The 27235-nt window shown below is 38.3% G+C and overlaps 1 protein-coding gene across 1 annotated transcript; it reads left to right on the top strand.

Annotated features, from left to right (window-relative positions):
• The first annotated feature begins 521 nt into the window (after positions 1-521).
• Positions 522-26580, top strand: kdm5bb (lysine (K)-specific demethylase 5Bb). Its single transcript, XM_055222978.1, is given in 30 exon segments — positions 522-853; positions 1998-2075; positions 2587-2709; positions 3315-3485; positions 4757-4813; positions 7175-7291; positions 9001-9094; positions 9212-9333; positions 9747-9905; positions 10841-10960; positions 12019-12177; positions 13153-13334; positions 13866-14028; positions 14528-14647; positions 14734-14928; positions 15921-16102; positions 16742-16866; positions 16948-17098; positions 17220-17334; positions 17874-18229; positions 19148-19286; positions 20227-20406; positions 20794-20959; positions 21250-21411; positions 21414-21607; positions 21610-21723; positions 22904-22988; positions 23329-23537; positions 24188-24436; positions 25257-26580. Coding segments are annotated over 30 exon segments (4566 nt in total). The 5' UTR covers positions 522-700; the 3' UTR covers positions 25383-26580.
• The last annotated feature ends 655 nt before the right edge of the window (positions 26581-27235 follow it).

Genomic DNA, 27235 nt, shown 5'->3' with positions numbered 1-27235 from the left:
AAAATAGGTTATTTACTCTACTCAAGCCTAATAACATTTGATGTATTTCCTATCTATAGAGCCTATTCAATGCTTTCACAGTTTGTTAAGAGTTGCCGTGGGGTAAATCAAAATTGGACTACATGTATCTGTTTGATGAATTAAGTTGCATCTTGGTAGATTGTATAATAAACACAGGTTAATATGAGGAGGCGATATAATAAGCAAAGTACAGGTTTGGTTTGCCATTGTCCTATGTGGGCCTATTAAAGCTATTGCAATGCCATCAACAATAATGTCTTGTGTATGGTCTTCTACTGATTTAATAAAGACAGAGACAGTGCACTTATCTGAGGTGCATTAACTGGCTATTTCTAGCATTCACGTTTTGTTATTCACATGGAAATATAACATTTTGGTTCCATGGAGAGGGTAAACCTTTACATTTAGAGAAACATGACAGATGGCACGTGCACATATGAAAAGTAGCTGGTGACTATTTTCTTGGGCGGACGTGCTCAGTGCCTTGGAACAGTCCCTCTATGTGCGTATGTGTGCGTAATGACTGTGGTGCTGTCTCCTCTGTGTTGATGTGGACTTGCCGCCTGCCGCTGCCTCTCTCACGGCTCGTATTTCTGGATAAATCGCTTCGGGAAACTTCGTGACACGGCCGTAGCTGGGTCCCGTCCCGTGTGAGCCGCCGCTGGGTCGGTCCGAAACCATGAACCAACCGAGACCCGACGAGTTCAAGCCCCCTCCTGAATGCCCGGTGTTCGAACCCAGTTGGGAGGAATTTGGGGATCCTTATGCTTTCATCAATAAAATACGGCCCATCGCTGAGAAGACTGGCATTTGTAAAGTCCGTCCTCCCCCGGTGAGTGTAAAAACAAACCCGAAAAGCACCGTGGGGTCGCTGGGATGCTGATTTGGGTTGAGAGTGAAGAAGACGGCTGCGGATGGAGAGTCTCGGGGATTTAAATGGACTGTTCAACATGGCGGATACAAGGCTACTTTCATTCTTTGTGCTGTTGCTGCTACCCGGCTATTATTTATGATATTTGCGCTGAAACTTGGTATTATAGTTGTGCAGTGGCCCGGTTGGACAATTCTTATGCGTACTTCAGAAGGAAATGTTGTTTACTTCGCTGCGTAATACAAAGATTCATGTGTCCCTTAGCCAGGAGAGGCTAACATTAGCAAACAGCACTAACCTGTCATAATTTAGGCATTGACTGTGGCTATGCGGAAGCTGATCAGTAGATTATAATTCTGGTAAAGTCAAATGAAACATAAAATCCACATTGTTATAAAACATGTTCTATATTGTCTAAAGGAAAGGCATGTTTGGCACAATTTGGGGATTTGATGAAGACCTCATGATGCACTGGCAGACTTGGTGACACTTTCTGGTCAACAGGCCTAAAATATAAATAATATAACCAGTTTTTGGCTATAAGTTGCAGATATTTGTATTCCCTTTAATTTAGTGCCATAATCATAGTTTGGTACATCCAGTACTTTGACATTTTCAGGAAAGCTTGCCTTTTGAAAAAAATTGAAAATATTGAATTTAAAGGTCATGCAAGGTTATATTACACAACTTTTCCAGATTTTGAGCATTATTTAGTATTTTACTGGATATTGACCAGTGTTTTTTGCTTGAGCCTTGTTGGGTGGTGTCCTCCATGTTGGCTTTGTGGTAAGCTGCTGGTGAATGAGGCTTCCATCTGGCCATTTTGTTTGTCAGTGGGGGATGTGGGCTACTGACTTACATTAAGATTTTAGGCTTTTGCTGGCACAATTATGAATCAAGTGAACCAGTATTGATTTGTCTGTTAACAGTTGACCCATAAAGATGATTAAGGATAGCTGTGTTTGGTTGGCAATAGCTGAAGCCAAATATACTGCATTATTGGGGCCTAGTTGAGATAATATTATTCTTCATTCTTATAAGCTACCACTCTTTTTCATTAAATATGTTTTTTTTCTCATTTGTGGTGCGTTCTTGTGCCTTCTAGGGTTGGCAGCCTCCTTTTGCTTGTGATGTTGACAAACTACACTTTGTCCCTCGTATCCAGCGGCTCAATGAGCTTGAGGTAAACAATTTAGCTGTTAATTTAAGTGTTTTAAAATGTAATTAACTTGCTACCATATGTTATTAGCCCAGTTTTAAGCAAATGTTAATTTATAACATCAACCAGTGCACACAAATACAACTACTGTAGTAATAGATTTGTAATTACATGCTAATTTTTATCATTATAATTTTTATTCAATTATACTTGGTGAACCTTGGTGAACAATTTACATATTCACAGCCAATGATTTACTTGCTGTGTTGGGTTATAGATTGTTTTCAAATTGTAAAATACTGTAATGCTACTCTTTCAAATGAGGGCAGGAGTCAGTATTACACTACTGATTATAAAATCAGTAGTGCTAAAATGTCTATTATTTTGATACTTTCTCATTTACATTGAATAATTAGTATTAGTATTGATTTGACCTATAAACATCATATCTAAACATTAGGCCTTTTGAATGTTGTGATGTCGTCTGAAACCCAGCAGTGCAGTAATATATTTTTTATTTATTTTTTTGTCACAGGCCCAAACCCGAGTCAAGCTCAACTTCTTTGACCAGATCGCCAAATTCTGGGATTTACAGGGATGTACACTGAAGATTCCTCATGTCGAGAGAAAGCTCCTGGATTTATACAAGCTCAACAAGGTGAATTTATGAAAATTACTGGAAGATGTCAAAATTAAGTGTTGTATTTAGTGTGAGAAGAAAAAATGCATTTGCGTATTTGTTAAGTCTAGAAACTGTAACCACAACATGGCTGACTTTCAATACCATTAACTATGTGACCAGCTTCATTCTATCATATCAGATCATTTCTACAGTTATCCTACTATGGCTTCTCAAATCAAAATTGTTGACTTGACTTTCCAATATGTTATCAGTCTTATCATCATAATTTTTTGTCTTTAATTAAGAGCAATCCAGTAGGGTTGGGCAATATTGTCAAAAAATATTGTCTTGATTTTATTAGTATTATTCAAAAGACAATATTTTGGCAATCCATCAGAAATGTAATCCCTGTAAATGTTGAGGTTGAGGTTCATATTTTGTACAAAATGTGACTCTATTGTGAAATTAATCACATAACTATAGAAATATCACTTTTTTATCTTTGTTTGAAAAAAAATTGTTGTTTTGTCATAGACAATATATTTGACATCCCATAAGTGATAGTGATAATATACATTTTCCAAAGTCTCTCTCACCTCTACTACCCAGCCTTCACTAAACAATTAAACTCTGTCTTCCAGCTTGTAGCAGATGAGGGTGGCTTCGACGTGGTGTGTCAGGAGAGGAAATGGACCAAGATTGCGGTTCAAATGGGCTTCGCTCCTGGAAAAGCGATTGGATCTCACCTTCGGTCACACTACGAGAAAATCCTATACCCCTACAATCTGTTTCAGAGTGGAGCCAACCTGCTGGTGAGTAGAACCGCCTGTGATATTACACTGGTTTAAAGCATGATGAATTTTTTTAGATGAAAAGTAGTTTGTTAAAGGTCCACTGTGTAACTTTTTGTGGTGGGGGGTCTGCCACTTGCTTGCCCTCCTTGGAATGTTCCACAGTATGACATTAAACTTTCTTCATGGAGATAAGCAGGTGACACTATCGAGGCGGAAAAGGTGGAAAGGAGAGACTGGTCACTCTAAGAATGCATGTTTTTCAAGTCATTTTTAAGCAATGAAAACATGCTTTTTTGAATAAATGCAATACATAAGATAAGATAAACCTTTAAAATGAGGTATATTTAATGCCACACTGGGAAACATTCTAGGCAAAGCAGTAACACCTTCATGGAGACAAGCAGGTGGCAGAACCCCATTATAAAAGCTACATAGCGCACCTTTAAGATTTTTATTTGTCAGTGCATTTGTGAAACTAATGCAACTAATTTCTACCAGGGATGACTTCAACAGAGAGAAAATTAAGGAGTAATGATTAGTTTATTAGATAGATAAACTTTTGTGCTGAGATCCCAGTAGAAATGTCAGTGATGTGATGAAGGGAGAGAATTTAGATGGAGAAGAGGAGAGAGTCTGATGGGTTTGCAGTGGAGTTATATTGCATTGTCCATCATTGCAGGTGCTTTTCCTGAGACAAATTTCCCTCGGGGACAAAAAAAATATTCGATTGATTAGGCTGAGGAGGGATGTGGAATGTTGTTGAAACGTTACGTGCACAGAGGAGGAGAGAGAGTGCACTTCAATGAATGACTCGAAAGTGAAAGGCTAAGTGGAGAGACAAAAGTAGCTTGCTATGATTGACTGGTGATGTACAGGTAGGAGATGTGGTCTCCCTGGTTGAATTAATTTTGCTTCATTTAAAGGTGAACAATGGAACTTTTCTGGTGCAAGGTCCACCACCTGTTTGTTTCTATGGAGATATAGCAACAATTGTAATCAAATACATGCTAAGTAAATACTAAGAATAAAATATAAGTTTAATGACATAATGCCATATTGTGGAACACTCTAGGCAAAGCAATAACATTTTCATAGAGACAAGCCAATAACGAACCCTCCACCAGAAGTTACATAGTGTACCTTTAAATCTTTAGAATAAAAAATGTGTGTATGTTGTCAGCTTTTTGTTTCTATAATTAATCCACATTTGGCCAAGACTTGGGGTCATAGATTGGTAAATTGTGGCCGTTGTTTGGTCACATTAAATTCACTCCCACTCTCTCTCTCAGACCCCAGAGGCAGCTTCCAAACTGATGCGTTTGGAGGCTGATCCTGAAACTGAACAGGTATGTATTTTGGGCCTGGTAAAACCTCACATTTAACATGCATGATTATTTCTGTTATGAATCACTAAACTTTAACTTTTTACTAAGAAATTAACAAAAGTTGCATTGCATTAGGCTCAGGCAAGGCAAAAGAAGGCAGGGCATATTTAGGGACATTTATGACAACATTTCATACAAAACGATGTGCTTTACAGTAAAGAAAAAAATACAAGTACAATAAAATACAAGGATCAACAGTAATATATTAAAACAGTAGGTAAACATTAAACATAAAAGCATACAGAATAAAAACAATCTATGAAAAATATTTAGCATAATTAAATAAAAGGGTTTTTAATCTAGTTTAAAAAAAAAGTTGAATGGCCTATTCAAATGTCAGATGTAGCCAGAACTGTTTTCTTAGACAAGTCTCCTACATTTTAGACAAACTGGGGACAACACAGAGACGGGGGCAGTGTACAAAAAAAATATTGGTGCCAAATATCTGCAACATTTTAAGTATTAATCGGGCCAGTGCAGTATCTGGGGAAAATCCTCTGATATCATTATTAGAGCCAATATGCCACTCATCCCTAGTACAATTATTTAACTCTGATATGTTTATTACTGTACGTAGGCCTGTCATGGTAACACATTTTGAAATCCGATATATTGTTGAATAAAATATAGATGATAAACAATGATACTGAAATTGATGCCACTATTATTGTTAAAAACCTAAGCTACAATAAATGAGTACTTGTAATACTTTAGTAGTTAGTAGTCATAGAATTTATTTATTCAAGTCTTTGCACTTAAAATCTACTGCTACAAAAAGTTCCACATTAGTACAAAGAAAAAAGACTCACGTAAATATTAACCCCCAAAATAATTGTTCCATCTATCATATATTGAACGATAAGTCGATATAGTAATAGTATGATATATTATTATGGTACTTGGGGGCTACAGATTGAAATTGGTTCCATGCTAAATCTGATATATTTACGCAATGCTACAAAAGTAAATAAGTAAGGTTGCAACAGAAACCAGATTACTTTCCTCGTCATACCACCCAGCAGATAACACATTTTTATTTTTTACCAAAGTCTGTGACAGTTATTGTGAGAACAACCTTTGCATACCTTTGTATATTGTCATATATTAAAATCAAAAAGATAAAAATAGTTTGTTAGTAGTACATAGTAAAGCCTCACCCTGAACAAAATGCATGTCAGGGCTCTCTTCAAGAGTTTGAACAATTTACAAAAACTCATTTGAATAGAAAAACTACATATCATTAGTTTTTCTACTGAAAAACTACATTTTAATATTTCCAATTTTTAAAACATTTAGCTTGTTGGTAATACAGACTATTTACTGTTTTCCAAGCCTTTTACTGATTTCCCTGTAACTTCTGCTTAGATCTGTCGACTTTGATTTCGCATGTGCCTCCTTATCTGCTGTGCTCACTGTTTGCAGCACAAACTGTAACTAACGTGTCACTATATAACTTATGTCCTGGGTCTTTCCTTAAAACCAAATTCACTTAGTTAGTTATTGGGAAATAGGCAACTTAGTTTAAATGCTTGTGGAACAGAGTACGTTACTTAACTAGTAATAGATTTATAAATTTGGGCTGTGCTAATATTGCACATAGTTGTATAATTCTATTCTCATTGAATTATTCTTGGCTAAGTTTAGGAAACGTCATGTAACTTCAGCCATATCTAATAGATTCTAAGGTTGTTATAAGATCTTATAGGTCCATTTGCCACTGAAAAACCTATTTTTAATTTTAATCTTAAAGAGGGGGTATTACGCACGATTGACTTTTTGGATCTTTCTATCGTGTTATAACATTGCTCCCTCATCAAAAACATGCCTGAAGTATGTCATTCATGCATGTTTCATTAATCTAGTGACCTCTCCCGGGCACTATGCGAACCCTCCTCATGTTAGCAGTACAGTCCAAGACTCAGCCCACAAGCTTCCACGTGGACATTTTTCATAAATATAAAAAACATGATGCAAAACTGTACAAAACGATACACTAAAACTTGACAAACCTGATGCGATGTGCAGTAGATCATGTTACTCGGAATGGGAAGTAAGGGGAGGGGGGTGGGGCTCAGTGCATTAAACACAAAACTGAAACTTATTAAACATGTTAATGAGTTGTTTTTTTGACGAATATAGAATTTTAAAAAAGACAAAAGGTAACATGGTGATCTATATATGTTATGTGTTAATAATTAATACCCTATAGAAGTGTAATAGCCTCTCTTTAATATTTTAGGAATATTTTGCCATTGAACAGTGCCTATTATAAAAAATAATATTTAAAAAAAATGCTGCTGTGTATGTTTGTATGTTCCACAGTGTGTTCAGAAACCAGTGGAGAGTAAAGATCCAGGGGGGAGCGCAGAAGTGAAGGGAACAAGCTCAAAACTGACCCCTGAATCTGGCACTCGCAGAGCCAAACGCATGAAGACTGAGGTGAGGCTTTACAACTATGGGAAGAAAAAAACTAAAGCAGTCACTAAAGTGTGTTGTCACTATACTAAAATTTCAAACTCGATTTCATTTCTAAGGAATAGACTCAACACTCCACCAATTCCGATACCACAATGATAATTAAAAAACACTTCTTTATTTAGATAGTACAATGTAATTTTCAACATTAAATCATAGTACTTTCTGTCATATTACCATGAGGTCTTATATCTGTGTAATCCCTCAGTTGTCCAGGCTGGGCTGTGGGCATATACTAGTCTTTCTCCCTTGAATCCAAATGGATCTCCGAAGTTACACATGGAGCAGTGCAACAATGATAATTGACCAAATTGTTCACATCTTTACTGAGGACAGGGCTGTAGAACTATTAAAACGTGCTTTTTCTAACAGTGGGTACTCAGGGGACCTAGGGCACTTTGGACCTCCTTTTCTCCGTCTGTCTCAACACACAAAAGAGAGCACCACCGCAGATTTGTTTTAAATGTGCATTTACAGTGAGACTTATGAAGCACGGAGCATCCTCTTCTCACTGTCACCCAAACACCAATCCTGTGGGTGCTGCGATAATAACTCTATAAAACACATGCAGATATTCAATAACCAGTTGTTCATTGCTACCTCCTCTCTCTTGGTGCATCGCAGATCTGTCATTCATCTCAATCAGTGCGTTCAGGACTGTCAGAATGTCATATCAAATGGTTTAATTCCCTGTGAGTGGGAAATCCTAAACATAACGTGAGAAGATGACATAAGCTTATTCAATAAACCACGAGACTGAAGAACGGGGGTTTAGAACACTGAATGAAACACTGCGGACATTAGATGCGAGACGAGAGAAAAGAGAGACACTCCAAAGCCCTGTGCGTCAAATGTAAAATGGAAGAGTGCAGACTGAGAGCAGAGCCACAGGCACAGAGGAAAGGCAAAGAAACAGAGGGGCAACCAGGGAAAATGCTGAAATAGGCCTATGTGATTAGTTTGCACGTGCGTGATAGTGCGGGTGATGGTGCGTGTGCGTTGAGCTGTGCACGCAGGTGTGTTGGAGGGTCTGTCACCCACTTGGCCGTGCATACCTTCCCTAAAATTCTGCAGGCACCCCTGTACTAGTCTGTGGTCTATGTGGCTGCTGAATCGATTTATGGCCAAGAGTATTTTTTGGTATATTTTACCAAATTATTTTGTGACACTGTTACAATTTTGTTGCTTGTTTAGAGAAGGGAAACTTGTTTAAACTTGCAGTGCATTTGACGTATTCACTGTTTTTCTGATTTAAAAATGGGTATTTCATATTACTTTGCGTAGGTGGTGGTTTTAACTAAAAAATACTGTTGTAAAAATGTAACTGTTGCACAATATCATGTGCAATATACAGTGATGGGGAAGAATACTTTGAAAATGTATTTAGGTTACAGAATACTGAATACCTCCATTAAAATGTATTTTGTAACATATTCTGTTTCATGGTCTAGTCAGGGTACTGTATTCTGAATACTTGGAGTACTTTTACATCAGGTTGCATTGTAATATAGTATAAAAACATGACATATAATTACAGACAACATTATTTTTGTTGATATGCATTAATTTATGTCTAATTGCACTGCAAGCACAGAATTTTCTGTTTTTCTCACTATTACTGTGCAATTAATTCATAGCCACAAAGTCTAAACTGTTTTTTTTTTTCTCCATAGAGCGTCTGTGTCAAAACTGAGCCAGTAGAACCTGGGGAGAACAGGCCAAACCTCAGGCGAAGGATGGGCTCCTTTGTTGCCAAACCAGAACCTGGTGTGTGTTTTTTGTGTCTTTGTTTATTAATTTTTTATTTTTTGGGTTATTTATTGATGGCATGTTTAGTTCAAAAAATGCTGAAGGCTAATTAATTAATTTTTTTGTTGGTTACAGAAAAAGAGGTTCCCATCCAAGTGAAGCAGGAGCCAGTCGAAATTCCAGAACCAATCGTTGAAACTGATAAATTAAAGTCTCGTTATAAAAAACAAGTCCTGCCTCCCATCCCTCCAAGCCCAGTAAGTCCTGTTTTAATAATTATGTGTAACATTTATGCTGTCCCTATGGTCATATTCATGTTTATAAAATCTAACAAATCCCACCAGACTTAAAAATTCAGACTCTCAGATCACAGTAGCGTTCAAAGATGTCTTGTAGCCATTTCAACAATAAAAACACATGAATGAAAATCTGCTGGTTGCCATGGTGAAATGCTACTATGAAGAAGCTGTTTTAAAAAGAAAATTACTGGACCTTTTTCTATTATTAAGCCATTTTAGTTCAGTATTTCAGTTTATAGTGAACAAAAAGCAAAACCATGATATATGTTATAGTTTAATACGAAACACTCAAAGAAAAGCTTAATTCTTTAAAGAACCCTTTAACCGAGTAGTTGTCACCGCAGAGTGCCCCTTGCTCTGCCTCTGTGCAGGTGGACCTGGTGGTTTGTCTAGTCTGTGGCAGTGGAGGAGATGAGGATCGGCTGTTGCTATGCGACGGTTGTGACGACAGTTACCACACCTTCTGCCTGATCCCGCCCCTCCACGACGTGCCCAAAGGAGACTGGAGGTGCCCCAAGTGTCTGGCCCAGGTGCGCGTAAACTGCACAGCAGCAATAACAGTATCCTATTTATTGGACACATATACATGAGTGTTCTCACGTTTCACAATTTTAAAACTTAAACTTAAAACTTCATTTCAATATTTAACAATATGAAAAAGACATGACACTCACTACCAGTTTTGATACGACAATGATATTAAAGAGACACTTTTTTAGACAATTTAATGACATTTTCCACACAAATTAATATGTTATTTTGAATTACCATCTGGTCTTATAGTAGTTTTGCTAAGATCATTCTAAAACGATTCATGACATTTTGTCCAACTTATGTGATTTTTTTTCTTTCAGTGTTGATACTTATATCTGGGTTTTTAGTTTTGCCAATCCTAATATATATTATACAGTTTGTCTCCTATGGTCTATAAACTTGAAGTCCAAATGCTATTAAAACAAACAAACCAAAAAGAAAGACACAAAAAGCTTAGATACAGAATTAAACTGGGACTCAAACGTGCATTATGTAACTTTTCTAGCAGAGGTGTGTCACCTATTTTTCTCCATGGAGATGTTATTACTTTGTCTGGAATGTTCCACAATATGGTTTTAAACATACCTATCGTGCACTTCTTACATTTGTGTGTTTATTGCTCAAATTCCCTAGAAACATTCTTACAGTGATATGTGTTGCCTTCTCTATAGAACTGATCTGTCACCACCTGCTTGTCTCCATGGAACTTCTGTGGAACTTTCTAGGGTGGCAGCCCCAATGGCAACAAGCAGATGGCTGACCCACCACCAGAAATGTTACATAGTGCACCTTTAGTCTTTTTAAGTGTGTAAAACCACATAGTTTTTATTGTGAGTTTGTTTACTCCCGGCCTAATCAATACTGAGGTTTAAAATGAGTCAGTCAATACAGTTATTTACTGGTATTTGCTGGTGTTGCTTGTGGTTTTCAGGAGTGCAGCAAACCTCACGAGGCATTCGGGTTTGAGCAGGCGTTCAGAGACTACTCCCTTAGAGCATTTGGGCAGATGGCCGATGCTTTCAAATCAGACTACTTCAACATGCCAGTTCATGTGAGTACAATATGGCATACAGTTCACCCGATCATACATTTAGATTAGATTAGCCTTTATTGTCTCCCTTGGGAGAATTTTGTCTTGGGACAAGGGTTCTCATGCCACATATAGAGACATATAACATACAGTACACACACATTTATATGATTGCATTTATTTAATGGGCAGAACATCCCAGTCAATTCAAGATTTATACATTTTTACTTAGGGTGGGACAAAATACATATCCCGTGAGTACAGTTTACTTGACTCTTGAATGAGACATATATATATATATATATATGTGTGTGTGTGTGTGTGTGCATGTGGGGGTGTGTGTGTGTGTGTGTGCATGTGGGTGTGAGAGAATGAGACATCTATATATACATATATTGCTCCTTCCTTTCTGTTGAACATTCTGTACAATATTTTATTATATTGTAGTGTTGTGGTGTAAGCAAACACACCAAATTTCTTTCTTTCTAGTTGTTTATTTTCTGAACACAAGGGCTACTGTAGGCCTTAACCCACGCCAACACAAAAGCAAAACAACAGCAGCCTCAACTCACTAGAGCCGGTCTCCAAAACAGACCAGCAACTGACAAGTAGAACCTTCATGTCAACTTGTCGGCATAGCAACCAAGTGTCCCATAAAAAAAGCAGTTATGCTGCAACAACAACACATGAACAGTAACAAAAATAACAAACTCTGAGCTAAAAGCCAAAATATCAGATCATTACAGAATCAAAGCAGTACACTCAGTAACTTAAATAGTGGTTACAAATAGGTGCCAAAAAATGACTTGGATAAGAATTCTCATGACATTTTGATCTCATAAGATGTAATGGCATGCAATCTTGGTCCATACCTACTTTTTATGTGTGTTCTTACTAATAATTATGTAATATATTTTTTAGTTTGTATCATGTGTATACTATGAAAAGTGCACTTCACAACCAGTATATCTTGCCATAATCTAAATTCCTGAAATAATATTTGGCGCAGTGATTACATTTACCTGCAGTGCAGATCTTTGTGAGTAACATTATTCACATTGTGTTTTCCTGTTTTCCAGATGGTGCCCACAGAGCTGGTGGAAAAGGAGTTTTGGCGCCTGGTTGGAGCCATCGATGAAGATGTGACAGTGGAGTACGGAGCAGACATTGCTTCGAAGGAGTTTGGCAGTGGATTCCCCATTCCCAATGGGAGGTTCAAGGTGGCCCCGGCTGATGAGGTAAAAATTTGTTTCTGATCATCTCAACATCTAATAGTTCTTTAGTGATTAATAGGTTGTGTTCATGTGAAATCACAATATTCTAGGATCCCTAGAGTTAAAATTGAGCTGGAGGACAGGTCAGAATACTATGATGGAATTTGCGGTTTAACTATCAGTTTGTTGATCTTGTTTGTAGTTAATATCTTAAAAATTACTGGGCTTATCGAGTCTTGTGCAGCAAAATTAATTCCCATGATATTAGTGAGTTTAGAAACACTTGAGAATCCATGTTGGCCTCATGGCTCCTGATGTCTTGCTTAACCTTTAGCCCAGGCCAAAGGTTAAGCATCCAAGACCAAAACAAACATGACGATGCTGACGGAAGTACTTCAGCATATTTTTGCACAAATAAGAACTAGTTTTTAGATCCTTGTTTTAAGATCTTTTTCTCTCAACAGGATTTTATCAAAGTTTGATTTTCCATATTGTTCCACTCTTGTGACCTTTCGACGACTCAGCTTGGAGTATTCATTACAGCAAGAGCCATCCCAGGCTGATAATGTGTACAGCTCAATTCAGAGTCCCAGAAGTATCAGTCTGGTGGTAGGCAGGTTAGGGCCTATCCACCCAAACAAAAATTGTCACAAAGTTCAGTGTTTTAGATAAAAACAATTTTAACAATAGCTGCAGAAAATTGTACCATTATTCAACCCCAAAGATGTGATTGTTGTCAGTATACAGGGATGTAAACCATAAGATGAAAGGTAAATCTTGTGGCGCCAATCCTTTAGAAATAAAGAAAACAGGAAATCCCTCCCTTAGAGTTATTTAGGCCATTGCCCTCCATTAGAAATTATGACAATATCAAATTTTAGAACGTGAACACAACTTATTGAGGTGTTGAGGGCATTACTATTCTTAATACAATATATTTTAGACCTAGAAATTTACTTGTGATCAACTGTAAAGTAAAGTATGTGTCTTTTCAAACAGAAATACCTGAAATGTGGGTGGAACCTAAATAACCTTGCTATGATGAACCGGTCGGTGCTCACTCATGTCACTGCAGACATCTGTGGCATGACTCTGCCCTGGCTCTATGTGGGAATGTGCTTCTCCTCCTTCTGCTGGCACATTGAGGACCACTGGAGCTACTCCATCAACTACTTGCACTGGTACACTCCCTTTTGTACATAACTCTCCAAGAATCACAAGGTTTTTAATTACATCGCAACTGAAAACTGTATGTATATTGAATCTAATAATAATTAATAAATGCATGACAATTGTATAGAACTTTTCACGTATATAGATACCCACATATGCTTTACATAAGAGAAGGATATAATACAATTTTAAGGAGCATCATTTTCTGTGTAGTAGATGTGTGTAAGTACTAAATGTAATTGTTAATTAAAACTGTGAACACTTTCAACTGTATTACAGTTTTGCATAATGATACATGCATAATGTAAATGAATGATAGACCTTTCAGAATGTGTGTGAAATCCAATATATATTATTATTATATTTATTACAAAATATAATTCTATCAGTCTGCAATATTGATGAACTACTGTCAAGGAAAGTCTCATTGCATCTAAATATTTTTCACACACTCCTCATGAAGTTACAATAAAATGTGCTTTATTTTGTTCAAATACCAAATAACTGCATCTTAACTTTTTATTTTTTGTTCTGTGCAGGGGTGAACCTAAAACCTGGTATGGAGCTCCGGGTTTTGCAGCGGAGCAGTTGGAGGAGGTGATGAGGAAACTGGCCCCAGAGCTGTTTGACTCTCAGCCTGATCTGCTGCATCAACTCGTCACCATCATGAACCCCAACACACTGATGGCTCACGGTGTCCCGGTTAGAGTCTACACCACTGTCCTCCAATTGCATAGTTTTTTTTTGTGGGTTTTTTTATGTTCTAGCTCGTAGGCTTTATAAGACAGGACAGTACAGTGTGACATAGGGGTGAAGAGCAGGGACGACATTCAGGAAATTGTCAGAGTCCAACTCTGAGACATATGTGCTATTGCTTAGACCACTTGACTAATGGGAAGCACAATAATGCCACACTTTATAAGGCTCAGTTTATTTGTCAAAAATGCATATAGAACAATAAGAAAACATTTCCAAGACAAAGATGAGCAGTAGTCTTGTTTACTTCAGTGGCTGCCTGTCTTTAATGTAGGCTGTTTATAGGCCATAAATTGTAGTGCAAATAAAGTTTATATGTCTAATGAAACAGAAATCATCTGTCAATTCTGTGTCACTAAATAGCAGACATTGTCCCATTTTTTTATAACTTTTTGAGGTGCTCGCCCCTATTTGCCATGTTAAATATCTTTGTTTCTGTGTTCAGATCTACAGAACAAACCAATGTGCTGGAGAGTTTGTGGTCACCTTCCCCAGAGCTTATCACAGCGGCTTCAATCAGGGCTTCAATTTTGCTGAGGCTGTCAATTTCTGCACTGTTGACTGGGTAAGCCAGCAGTATTTGTGTTGTAATACAGAAGCGAATTTGGAATCATGATCACATTTTATAATTGTTACTGTCTTATTCCTCAGATGCCTTTGGGGAGGCAGTGTGTGGACCATTATCGCTCATTGAATCGATATAATGTGTTTTCTCACGATGAGATGGTCTGTAACATGGCGTCCAAAGCAGAGACTCTGGACGTGGTCCTGGCCTCAGCCGTCCACAAAGACATGGTCCTTATGATCCGAGAAGAGCAGGAGCTGAGGGACAAAGTCAAGAAGATGGTGAGACAGTTTATACGTCATATGAGTAAGACGATATAGTTATCCCAAGGTTGGAGGTTCAGCTCTGAGCAAGATCTGTCATTGTTTCACTGGGTGAAACACCACCCACCCTGCCCAAATAGGAATGTGGTGAGTGAATGAGTGGTTGGTGGTGTTGGGAAGGGCCAATAGTGCAGCTTGGCAGCCTCGCTTATGTCAGTGTACCCCAGGGCACTTGTGACTTCAGAAGACACTTACCACCGCATGAGTATGGACTCAATTAATAATGATAATGATAAGTACAGTGATTCTTTGAAGCCTGTAATGCAAAAATGTTAACCCTATAGCGTCGGATCCTATCATCGGCGATAGCGTGCGGATGCGGACTTTCCAGCAGCGTAACTCCGCAACCAGTCGTGCTCTCATGTAAATTCAAACAGTGTCTCAAAGCGGAGGCACGGGGCTATTTAAATATTTTTCCGTCAGTTACGGTTCCTTTAACCCTTTAAGGACTGAGCACACTATGGGCCTAGACTTTTAGATTTTTGTTAGCCATAAAAATCATATTAACGGAAAGTATCAGGAATTTACTGCATTTTTTCACACATCTACTTCTATTTTTCACTTTCATGCGTATTTTTTCTTTTACGCATTGAATAAATGACTGGGAAAATCCCCGCAGCACCCGCGCTCTCATTCGTCACCTTCGCGGAGCAACAGAGGCAGATTACCGTAACTGACGGAAAAATGTTTAAATAGCCCCGTGCCTCCGCTTTGAGACGCTGTTTGAATTTACATGAGAGCACGACTGGTTGCGGAGTTACGCTGCTGGAAAGTCCGCATCCGTGCGCTATCGCTGACGATAGGATCCGACGCTAAAGGGTTAATATGATTTTTATGGCTAAGAAAAATATAAAAGTCTAGGTGACCTATACTGGCCCATATTGTGCTCAGTCCTTAAAGGGTTAAGCAAGTTTTGGTATCCACTCTTAACCCTTTCTATCTGTGTGTAGGGGGTGGTCCTGCGTAAAGAGGCGAATTACGACCACCTGCAGGATGATGAGCGTCAGTGTGTGAAGTGCAGGACCACGTGTTTCCTGTCGGCTCTGACCTGCCCCTGCAGCCCTGGGGTCCTGGTCTGCCTGCACCACATCCACCAGCTCTGTTCCTGCCCTGTTTCTAACTACACACTCAAGTAAGACACTCAACATAAAGACATACACAACAGAAGTACAAAGGACAGAGGAAATGGATTCTGTAAAAATCTTTAGATTTTTACAGAATCCAGCACACAAGGAGATATGATTAAAGGTCCTTTATTTTTTATGGCTAAGCTAAGAGGTTGCTAACAAGCTTAATTGGGATTCAATAAAAGTCCTTATAGAATGTTAAATGTCTCAAGAGGGAAATTTGGGCTGGAGTGCAAGCAGCTGCAAAAAGAAAACCAAATGAGCCTCACACTTCAGGTTGCCAGGTCCTACAACTAAGAAAAGAACTACTAGCACAAAATCTCTGATCTTAATCTTCACTTCCTAAATACCAGCAACTGCAGTGAATCTTAAAATCAGGCCCAGTGCAGTTCAGTGAGTGATTTCACAAGAGACATGGCCTGTCTATATATTGCGAATGTGAAAAACGTGTGTGTGTCCTCTACATGCAGGTTAAGACACTGGCAACCCAGGTTCAGATAAAAGTGTCCCCTTTTTAAACCAGTAAGAGTCAAATGTATATTCCCCATGTATTAAAGAGTGAAATATATTTGACAGAATTTTTATTTGACTACATGATGGGAAAAAATCTTGTACATGCATTAAGTGTTATATTTCCCCTGTAGTTATAGACACAATGTGGATGACCTGTTTCCAATGATGAACGCAGTGAAAGAGCGCGCCCAACTCTATGACGACTGGGCTGTTCGCGTGAGTGAGACTCTGGAGGCCAAACTAGAAAAGAAGAGAGGTAACGGAGAAAGTGCAACCACTGTACCACAACATGTATTTATCTTATTATGTATGTATTTATGTTAAAATGTTGTTGTAGGTTTACCTGTTTTCCGGAGTCTTTTGGCCGAATCAGAATCAAAAACGTTCCCTGAAAATGATCTTCTGCGTCGTCTTCGTCTCGTGACACAAGATGCTGAAAAGTGCTCAACTGTAGCTCAGCAGCTTCTCAATGGCAAGAGGCAGACCAGGTGTGTATTCAATAATGCGTATAGACTGTTTTTTTTATATTTTGAGAGATTTTGACCACTATATTACAATGTCAGAGGGTATTTGTGGTATTTTATTATATTAATTCCTTTTTGTCCTCAGATATTGTTGTGGAAGTGGAAAGTCGCGGAGCCAGCTGACAGTGGAGGAGCTGCGTTCATTTGTTCGTCAGTTGTACAATCTCTCCTGCAGTCTCCCACAAGCCCCAAAGTTAAAGGTGTGTGTTGTAATCTAATCAGAGCAGTTTTGGTGACTCTCTTCAGAAACTTTATGGCTTTGTTCCTCCTTGTTAATTTCACCATGTCTCACTGATTTAATTGTCAACGAGTCATTAGTTTATTAGTCAAAAATACATAGCATAGCATAGTTTTAATTGTTTTTTGTTTTATTTTATAATGCTATAGCACTAATGCTCTCTATGACTATGGCTTATGTATCCTCCAAATAACAATTAGCAGTTAATTATTTCAACCGTTGATTACTCACAATCACAATTAATCCAATCTGAGGAGTGAAGAATTAATTAAAGGTGTAATTAGTTTTCTGGTGGAGGGTCTGTCATCTGCTTGTCTCATGAGACTGTTGTTACTTTTCCTGGAATGTTCGGCTGTATTTTGTGTTAGTTATTCGCTATGGCTAACATTTCATCATTCTGAAACCCATGGATAGGATTTTTACCTATACAGGTTTCTATACAAGTTTCTATGTAAGTACCAGTTTGACTTGTCTTTTGAACTCCTGCCTGTGTGTTTACAGGAGCTGTTGAATCGTATCGAGGACTTCCAGCAGCACAGTGAGAAGGTTTTGTCAGATATGGTCCCCAGTGTGGCTGAGATCCAGGGTTTGTTGGAAGTCAGCTTTGATTTCGACGTGGATTTACCTGAACTACCCCGGCTCCGTGTGCGACTGGAGCAGGCCCGATGGCTGGAGGCGGTGCAGCAGGAGAGCAGTCAGCACAAAACCCTGAGTGTGGAGACCATGAGGAGACTGATCGACCAGGGGGTGGGTCTGGGGCCACACCCGTCTGTGGAGAGGGCCATGGCTCGTCTACAGGAGCTGCTCACTATGTCCGAGCACTGGGAGGACAAAGCTATCAGTCTGCTCAAGGCCAGGTTAGTGAGAGGTTGTCTCATATATCTGTCTTGCTGCCAGCTTCATACCGTAGTTAGTGACATAAGAAATTTATTAAAATCTTGAAAAATTACTCAATCTAATGGTATGGCATGATGATAACAATTTGACCTCCCTAAATGCAATGTGACACAATAATGACATGTTATTGCATTATTGCATTGTGTTTGGGGATAAGCTTCAACAAACTATTCATATTTCGATATTGGTATTGCTATAATAACAACTCTATTTACAGCCTTAATAAAGCACGAAGAAAGACTTAATTCATAATGAACAAATTGTTTATTAAGAATGGTTCAAGTCTTTTGTCCCGCTTTATTAGGACTAATTAAGGTGTAGTTATTATAAAGTGTTACCCAGATATTTTTTTTATTCAGAATTGTTTTTGCATAAAGCTTCTTTGATATATTGCTATGATTTTCTTCATACTTCGAAAAACAACATTTGGCACTATATACAACACTGGCTAACTCTTTACTTTTTTCAAAACCTGATTATATAATTCACTTGGGTTCTTAAATTGTTACCGATTACCTTTTCAATTCAAAAGTATTCTGTCCATAAATTTAGTTTCTAAATCTTTCTGTACTGTAACTGTATAATACATCGGTGCTGTCCAATTTTGCTTTAATTCCAGTTATTGCAAAAAGCACCTGCTACATCTTACCCAAGATCAACAAAAAGTGAGCACATGTATAGTTTTGCTGTCTTTGGTGCACAATGAAAATGTATATAAAAAATGAATTTATGACAAGAGAAGACGCAACTATGCAATTATCTCCAAGCTGCTGTAGTTTCTTCCAATTAATAACCCATATTTTTGCATTGGGAAAGTCTGTTGAAGTCTTAATTCTGAAGTGAATTGTTAATTAAAACTGATCTTTCCCATATTTCAGACCACCACACTCCATTGAGACCCTGAGTGGTGCAGCAGAGAAGGCATCTGCGATTCCAGCCCACCTCCCAAACTGTCTGCTGCTGAAAGACACCATTAGGAAGGCCCGAGAGTGGCTCCAGGAGGCAGAGGAGCTACAGGTACTTTTATATCTGCTTTTAGTATATGTGAATTCATGGGTTTGAAATTGAACCATCAAAAGATGTCATAATTTGGTTTGAATTGTTAATTGCTATGTCACTAGTCCCAACCTTTCATCATTCCAGCCATACTCAAATAAAGGATGGAAGTAGCTTAGGAGGCTGGCCAGCCAAGTATATACATTTTTTCTGAATAACCGATTGAGAGACATGCGCTACAAATAAACTGCTGTGAATGAATTGTCCTGCATTAGAACAGACCGTTGATGGGGCTGGCTCGTCAGGCTAGTTGCTGTAAAAGTTGTTGTTTTGATCCCTTCTCTAGATGGTATGTTGGTGTGTCCTTGGGCATGGCCACCTTACTATGATGTTTATTTTTGGCTGCTGTGTGTGTTTGTAAGCGCATATACTGGAACGACAGATCAGGATAGGATTAGGGGCTGTATAACTGCCATAAAAAATACCACACAATTAGAATAGGGTAAATACAAAATATGTGTTTTCACTTCCTGTTATGAAGCACTTTGTGACTTCACTTGTGAAAGCTGCTATATAAATAAACTTTGCTTGCTTGTTTAACCTATGACATGTGTGTTCATCAAGATCAAGATTCAGTCATTTCTAATTGTCAATAATATGTTTTTTTCATTGAGAGGTCTACAGCCTCTTTCCTCTGTTAGGGAAAGCATGTGGTTTGGGCTTTAGAGGAAGCAATTGGCCTATAATTGGTCTGTAATTTCTCTATCGTGGAACAAATGAAGGTTCACTTATTTTTTTATTTTTTTTAATAATCAAAAGTGGGTCATGTTAATGTCCATGAAATCAATCCTGAAATTGATCATCATCAGGGAAAATCATTCAACAATATTTTCCTGTTATTATTGTCCACTGTCCCAACCAAATGAATAAAAACAGTTAACGTTTGAATTGGCATTTTCAGGCTGGTGGCAGTGTTCCTTTAGCGGACTCTATCTCAGACATGGTACTCCGAGGACAGGCCATCCAGGTCCACCTCGAGCCTCTGGACAAACTGGAGACGCTCATGTCCCAGATACAGGAGTGGAAAGAAGAGGCAGCTTCAGCTTTTCGTCATAAAGACTCTTCCCTCTCTCTACTGGAGGTAATAATGTTGTAGAAACATTAGTCTTTTATTTTACTTTAGATTGATATTTTTGATTTCTTAAAGGCACTGTAACTGATTTTTGTCTTAAAAAACATAAAAACTGCTAGTTAATTTTAACAGTTTGCAATGCTCCAAATTTATTCTTCAATTACCTTATGAATTCAGAGAATCCTATTTATTCACTACAATGAGTTTAGTAGTGCTTTTCACAACTTTCAGAGACCAGTGTGGAGTTTTGCCATCACAGTAAAGCTAACAACCATTAGGATCCTAACTGCTCCCTTTTTTTTTATTTTTGAGAACTCTATTTCTGCTGCCAGTTGACTTCAACTGTCTTTTTTGCCATGATAGACAAATAAATGAATTATTTTTTGTTTCTTACAGATCCTTTGTCCCAGATGTGAAGTTAGTAGTTTAGGATCTCCGAAGAGGAAAGCCAAAAAAGGAAAAGAATCGCCTAAAAATAACAAAAAGAAAACTACAAAACCCAGTAATCTCGGGGAGGTGGAGAAGGCACTTTCAGAGACCAATGATTCTACCTCTGCAGTAAGTCTGGAGATTAATGCATATTCTTGTGATGTTTTGTGACGTTAGATCGTGAACTTAAATGACAATACAAATAATATATTATTGAACTAATAATTAGCTATAGATGTTACTTTACTATTACTACTACTCATATTACATAAAAAATATAAAACAAAATCTCACCCCTACTGGAAAAAAAGAAAAATGCTCAAACAGTAAATACTGGGCCCAAGATATATTGTTCTTGCTGTCAGTTATTGAATGATAAGTCGATTATTGTGGCATGACAAGTATCTATGTCTCATTTTTCAGCTTGCGACATGGAGGAGCTTCGACTTCGGAGTATGGAGTCTTTCTTTAACCTCAGAGCGTCTAATGAGTCCAAGCTGCTGCCCACCACCGACTGCATGGATCTGAGGGTGTGCGTGTGTCAGAAGCCACCCATGGGCGCTATGCTTCAGTGTGAACTCTGCCGTGAGCCTTCCATTGCGCCTGTGTACAGGACCTGTCTGAGAGAACACAGCCCTGGCTCTGTACGCGGTGTCGACGGTCAGAAAAACCTCCACTGGCTAAAATTATTTCCCTGCTCACATCACTGGAGAGGCTGGGAGTCAGGCTGCCTGAAGGGGACGCTCTGAACTATGTAGTGGAGAGGACAGTGGACTGGCATGCATGAGGGCGCAGCAGGTTCTATGTGCTATTCTGAAATTGGAGGAGAGAGCTGGGGACCCCTCCACTCTGACTCGCTGGGCACCGGGTAACATGGAGGAGCCAAATAACACTCAGGTTGGTCTTCATGTTTATAACTAGATGGTAATATACACTGCCTGGCCAAAAAAAAGTCGCCACCTGGATTTAACTAAGCAAATAGGTACGAGCCTCCCATTGGATAATTACTGCAGGTTCAGCAACAGTCTGTGCTCAAAGAATGAGGTCAGCTGACACCTGAATATACTGAATGACCAGGTTAGTCCATCAATGGACTTTTTCTTCCCTGATGGCACGAGCATATTCCAAGATGACAATCCAGGATTCATCGGGCTCAAATTGTGAAGAGTGGTTCAGGAGCATGAGACATCATTTTCACACATGGATTGTCCAGCACAGAGTCCAGACCTTAACCCCATTGAGAATGTTTGGGATGTGCTGGAGAAGGCTTTGTGCAGCTGTCATGGAAATGAATCTTGTGACATGCAGAAGCGAAATCGCAACAATGCCACAGCGAATATGTGCAGTAATCAAAGCTAAAGGTGGAACAACCAAATATTAGAGTGTGTGACCTTTTTTTTTGGTGGCGACTTTTTCTTTGGCCAGGCAGGGTATAAGTAATAAAATAGCATATGTACGTAATGTAAGCATAAATAATATGTAAGAATTATACAAAATCAAAAAATCTTTCTCCATGTTATAATGTTATTCCTTCATCAAAAACATGCTTGAAGAGGTTTTAGATGTCATCCATGCATTCATGTTTAAGAAGTTCGTCTATCTCTCACAGGCCCCTTCTTATGCTTAGCAAGATTCTGTCCAACGCTCAGCTCATAAGCCTACGTAACCCATGCTTCCATCTGACAATTTACCATAAATATACAGAAAACTGTACACAGCAACTTGACGAACGTGCTGCGATGTGCAGTAGTTTCTTTAGCGGGATGCATGCTGATTGTGTTGTGATACAATGAAGGCAGCAAAAACTAAAGTGAAACTTATCAAACATGTTGATTAGTTGTTTTAGACAATACGGAATTTTCAAAACAATGAAAGATACATGGTGATTCTAAATATGGTATGTGTTAGCAGCTAATACCCCATAGAAGTAAAAAGGCCCTTTTTAAATATATGTATATAATGTAGGGATAAATAATGTGCAAATCTACTTAATTTGTTTTAACTATAGTTTTCATGTTTGGTACTGCAGTGTATGCAGTGTTCAGTTGTACTAGTGGCACTTTTCGTCTCTTTTTAGGCTCCTTGTCTGACTCCAGAGTGGAACAGGATCAGCCATGCTCAAACAGTTTTCTACACTGAGCAGAAATGTATACCTCTACAAGGTAAGAACAATATCATTGGTCAGGACAGTATAACAATGCTTTTGAAGTGCCCAAGGATATAACAACTGTTTGCTTTTTTTTTTTTCTTGAGAATTATCCAGTAATCTGTAATTATCCAGTAAATTTTGTAAATGTAAACCTTGATCATTTTAGGTTAATTATCTCTCTCTCTATTTTTATGTAATCACATCACACAATTTTCCTGCTCTAATCTAATAATAATCTAATAATAAAAATTACTGAGTTTAACATGTTGTGAGGTCATCCAAAACTCAAAGATTGAAGCCATTCGACATGAGCCATACTCTACACATTTAACCTCTTGCTGTTGTATCTGCAGGTTTGAGCAGAGACATGGAGGAGCTCTTGGTAGAGGGGCTTCTTCTGCAAGTGTCGGTGCCAGAGGTCCAGAGTCTGTACCATGTTCTACTAGACCAGGCCCAGAACCAGCTCTCAGACCGGCTCATGTCCCCCACACAGACTGAGCCCACAGACACATGTGCACATGTGCAGTTCCCCTCTCAGGAAAACTCCCTACCATCGCCCCTGGTATGAAAAACACAACGGATTAGGAGGGTTTTTCTGGATATGACCTTCATTGATTAATTGGTTGCCTCAGCAAATGATTATAGATTGTTAACATCTGCCAGCTGCTTGTCTCCATGGAGATGTTATTACTTTGATGAAGTACATGAACACAAGCCCCAAGTAATTACAACTGTAATTGCATCCATACTGTGGAACATTCCTAGCAAAGCAATAATATTTCCATGGAGACTACCAAAAATATAGTAGCATAGGCTATAGTCTAGAGTATGTTTTGTACATTTTAGGAAACATGTTGTGTTTATTTGCCCTTTATTCTGCAGATGGTGCTGTATCTTCTGTTGTATAGCAAAACAATTGTTAAATAATTTTTCCGTAGTTAGTAACAGCTTGTAACATCTAAAAATGATCAAGTGTGATTTACCAAAGCTGGTCACATAATATAGGTATGGTAAAAGGACATTTACTATCTAATTCTATCCATTATAGTGTGAATGAAACTGAATAAAGGCATAGACTGTTGGTTTTGATCATGTTTTGTCAATTACAGTGTCAAACGACTTAATATTTTTACATGGTGCGACATCCCAAACAAATGTTGGAATTGTAATTTACCAATATTCTAGTTTTTAATCCAGCTATTTTCTTTTCAGGATGTGGAAGCCATTGTGTCCGAAAAGAAAACAAAACGTCATATTGACCGGGACAGTTTAAACACAGACTTCAGGGGGAGTGAGAAAAAGCACCCTCTAAAACGACAGAAACTGAACAAAAACCACGTGCACCGCCGCCCAACCTCCACCTCCTCCTCTCCGAGGTCAGACGGATCTCAGTCCGAGAACTCAGACGACGAGACCGAAGTGTGTCCCGCGGAGAGATGCCAGCTGCCCGAGGGAGACGAGGTGAGGAAATTTGTGCCTCTCTTCTGATTGTTTTGAATTTGGATGGAAAAAGATGCACAGTGTAACTTTTCTGGTCCGCCACCTGCCCGCGTCTGTGAAGATGCTATTATTTTGGCTAGAATGATGTTCCACACAATAGTATTAAATGTACTGTATCTATATGGCATTTATTTCATTGCAGGTGTTTTTATAGGTCAAAAACACCTTGAAATGTGTCCGTATTGTGAGCAGTGTTGCTTTTATTCAGATCTAACCTATAACTTGGCACCACCTGCTTATCTTGATAAGTTTAATTTCATACTTTGGAACATTCTATTCAAAGCAATAACATCTCCTTGCAGTTAGTGGCCCCTACTCCCCACCTGAAAAGTTGCATTGTGCACATTAAGGTTCAGGCTCCACAATTTGATAGATGGATGAAAGGCCAGTGTCTATATTTGGATTATAATATTTAAACAGAATCCACAATTGTTGACCTTAAACTTTTTAGTTTGAGTCTTCAAATTTGTCATTACTTTTAAAAGTTCTTTTGACTGACAACAACCATGCCTTGAATAATTCTCACTTTCTGATTTCATTGTGAAAACATTATTGACTCTCAGTTTATCTGTGCTGACAGGGAAGACATTGTTAAACTTTTTCCAGTTTTCCTGTGCATTTTCCCCAAAAATGACAAATGTTTACGTTAAATTAGGCCACATATTAGCATTTTGCAAGAAGTGTTTTTATATTATAAATACAAAATTAAATCTACATTTACATGTCTGTTGCACCGACTGTACCGTAACAATAAATAAAATCTATTCTGTTTTGTGCACAGGTGAATTGGGTGCAGTGCGACGGCAGCTGTAATCAGTGGTTCCACCAGGTCTGTGTGGGCGTTACCGCAGAAACGGCAGAGAAAGAGGACTACATTTGTGTCAGATGCTCAATCAGCGATGTCTGAAAAATATGAAGAAACATTTTTTTAAAGATTGTCTGGTTCCTTGGCCTCCTTTACCTCTGTCCCATCTGTCCCATCCTTTTGTAACAACGGTGCTATCTCCTTTTGACTTGTGTCCAGAATTATAATTGTGAATTTTTTTTGTATTTTTACATTATATATTATTCTATTCTTTCTCTTCATGAAATGTGGTCGTCTAATTGAAAAATCAGGTTGTGACGTGTGCTGCATGGGATCCCGTTATATTGGTGGAAGAGAGATTTCTAAACATCATGACAATGCCCCATTAAAGACAGTTAGTTAAGGATTTCCATTATCTTCTCTGGGAACTTACTGCATGTTAAAGCATTGCATAAGGGGCATTAGGTAGCTATTAAGGTTTTGTATCCTCTGAGGCCTCCTTCCCATCTTTTAAAAAAATAGTTAACAGTTTAAAACAACTACACTATTTTCAGCCTTAAAGGTGCACTGTGTAACTTGTCTAGTGGGGTTATGTCACTTGTTTGTCTCCAAGGAGATTGTTTAGCCTGGAATGTTCCACAGTATGGTAGTATATTTATCAAGGAAGTGTTTTTTTTTTGCTCAGAAATATATACTTTTAAAAAAAATGTGGTTCAGGTCTGCAGATCTCTACAGGCACCACCTACTTGTTTCTGTGTAGATGGATAATTTTAATGACATAGAGTGTAACATTCCAGAGAAAGGAATAACATCTCCATGAAGATAGCAGGTGGTGGACCCTTTACCAGGAAAGTTATGCAGTGCACCTTTAATAAAGCATAAAGAAAGACATAATTCATAAGCCTGAATCATTATCACGTTCTGAACCACAATTTGTTCTTCATTCATGCTTTATGGCTTATTAATGTGTAGTTATTATAAAGTGTTACCAAAAAACAAACATTTTACTTTCCGTGTTTGGTAAATGCATCTCTTAATATAAATAGTCCCGGTTTTGTAGAATAGGTTATTTATCTGAGCAATAATTTGTCTTGAGTTGACTTAAATGGCTTGGTCTCCACTGAGCTGTATTGGTGTGATGTACAGAGATCTACGTGGTTTTGAAGTAGCGAAGGACGAAGGAGCGATGCTGCTGATGTGTGACCCCAGCATGTAGCCTGACGTAGGGTACTGGACAGGACAGGGGCACTTTAAGATGTTACAAGTTTATATTGGAAAATAAAGCCCTTTTGTTCTATGATGAATCTGTGTTTTCTCTCATAAACTCAACACAACACAATAAACACAACATCTTACAGGATGATTATTGACTTAAAGTAACCTTCTGGATGGTCTGTCACCTGCTTGTCTCCACAGAGATGTTATTGATTTGCCTGGAATGTTCCACTGTATGGCATTGAATTTAATTACCTGCTCATAGCAAGAATGCATATTTTTCAAGATTACATTTTTCTCAATTAAAACCCTGGTAATCAAATAAATGCAATATATTAAATGCCATACTTTGGAGCATTCTAGGATAAATGGTAACATCTTTGTAGAGGCAAGCAGATGGCAGCTCCCCTCCAAAAAAGGTACATAGTGCATCTTAGTACAAGTCTCACAATTACAATGACTCTAAAACAGACTGGTTGCAGAAACATGGTCAAACGGGAACTACATAGACCAAAGTCATACACATTGTTCATGTTTTCAGCAATGGTCTTATAATATTGTATTGTAGCTATTCCTCTGTATTCTTTTTTAGATTTAAAATGACCACTCTGTTAAGGCTAACCTATGCCTCCTTAACTGTAGCCTCGTCTGTGATGAAGAGGTGAAGGCGACGTTAATGACGCCGAGTGAACATCCATTAGAGCGTGTACATAAACCATCTTTGTCACTTATGAGCCAGG

Source organism: Periophthalmus magnuspinnatus, chromosome 7 (genome assembly GCF_009829125.3).
Source record: "Periophthalmus magnuspinnatus isolate fPerMag1 chromosome 7, fPerMag1.2.pri, whole genome shotgun sequence".
Taxonomy (NCBI): Eukaryota; Metazoa; Chordata; class Actinopteri; order Gobiiformes; family Gobiidae; genus Periophthalmus; species Periophthalmus magnuspinnatus.
The sequence above is the reverse complement of the archived record's forward strand: the minus strand, read 5'-3'. Positions and strand labels throughout refer to the sequence as shown.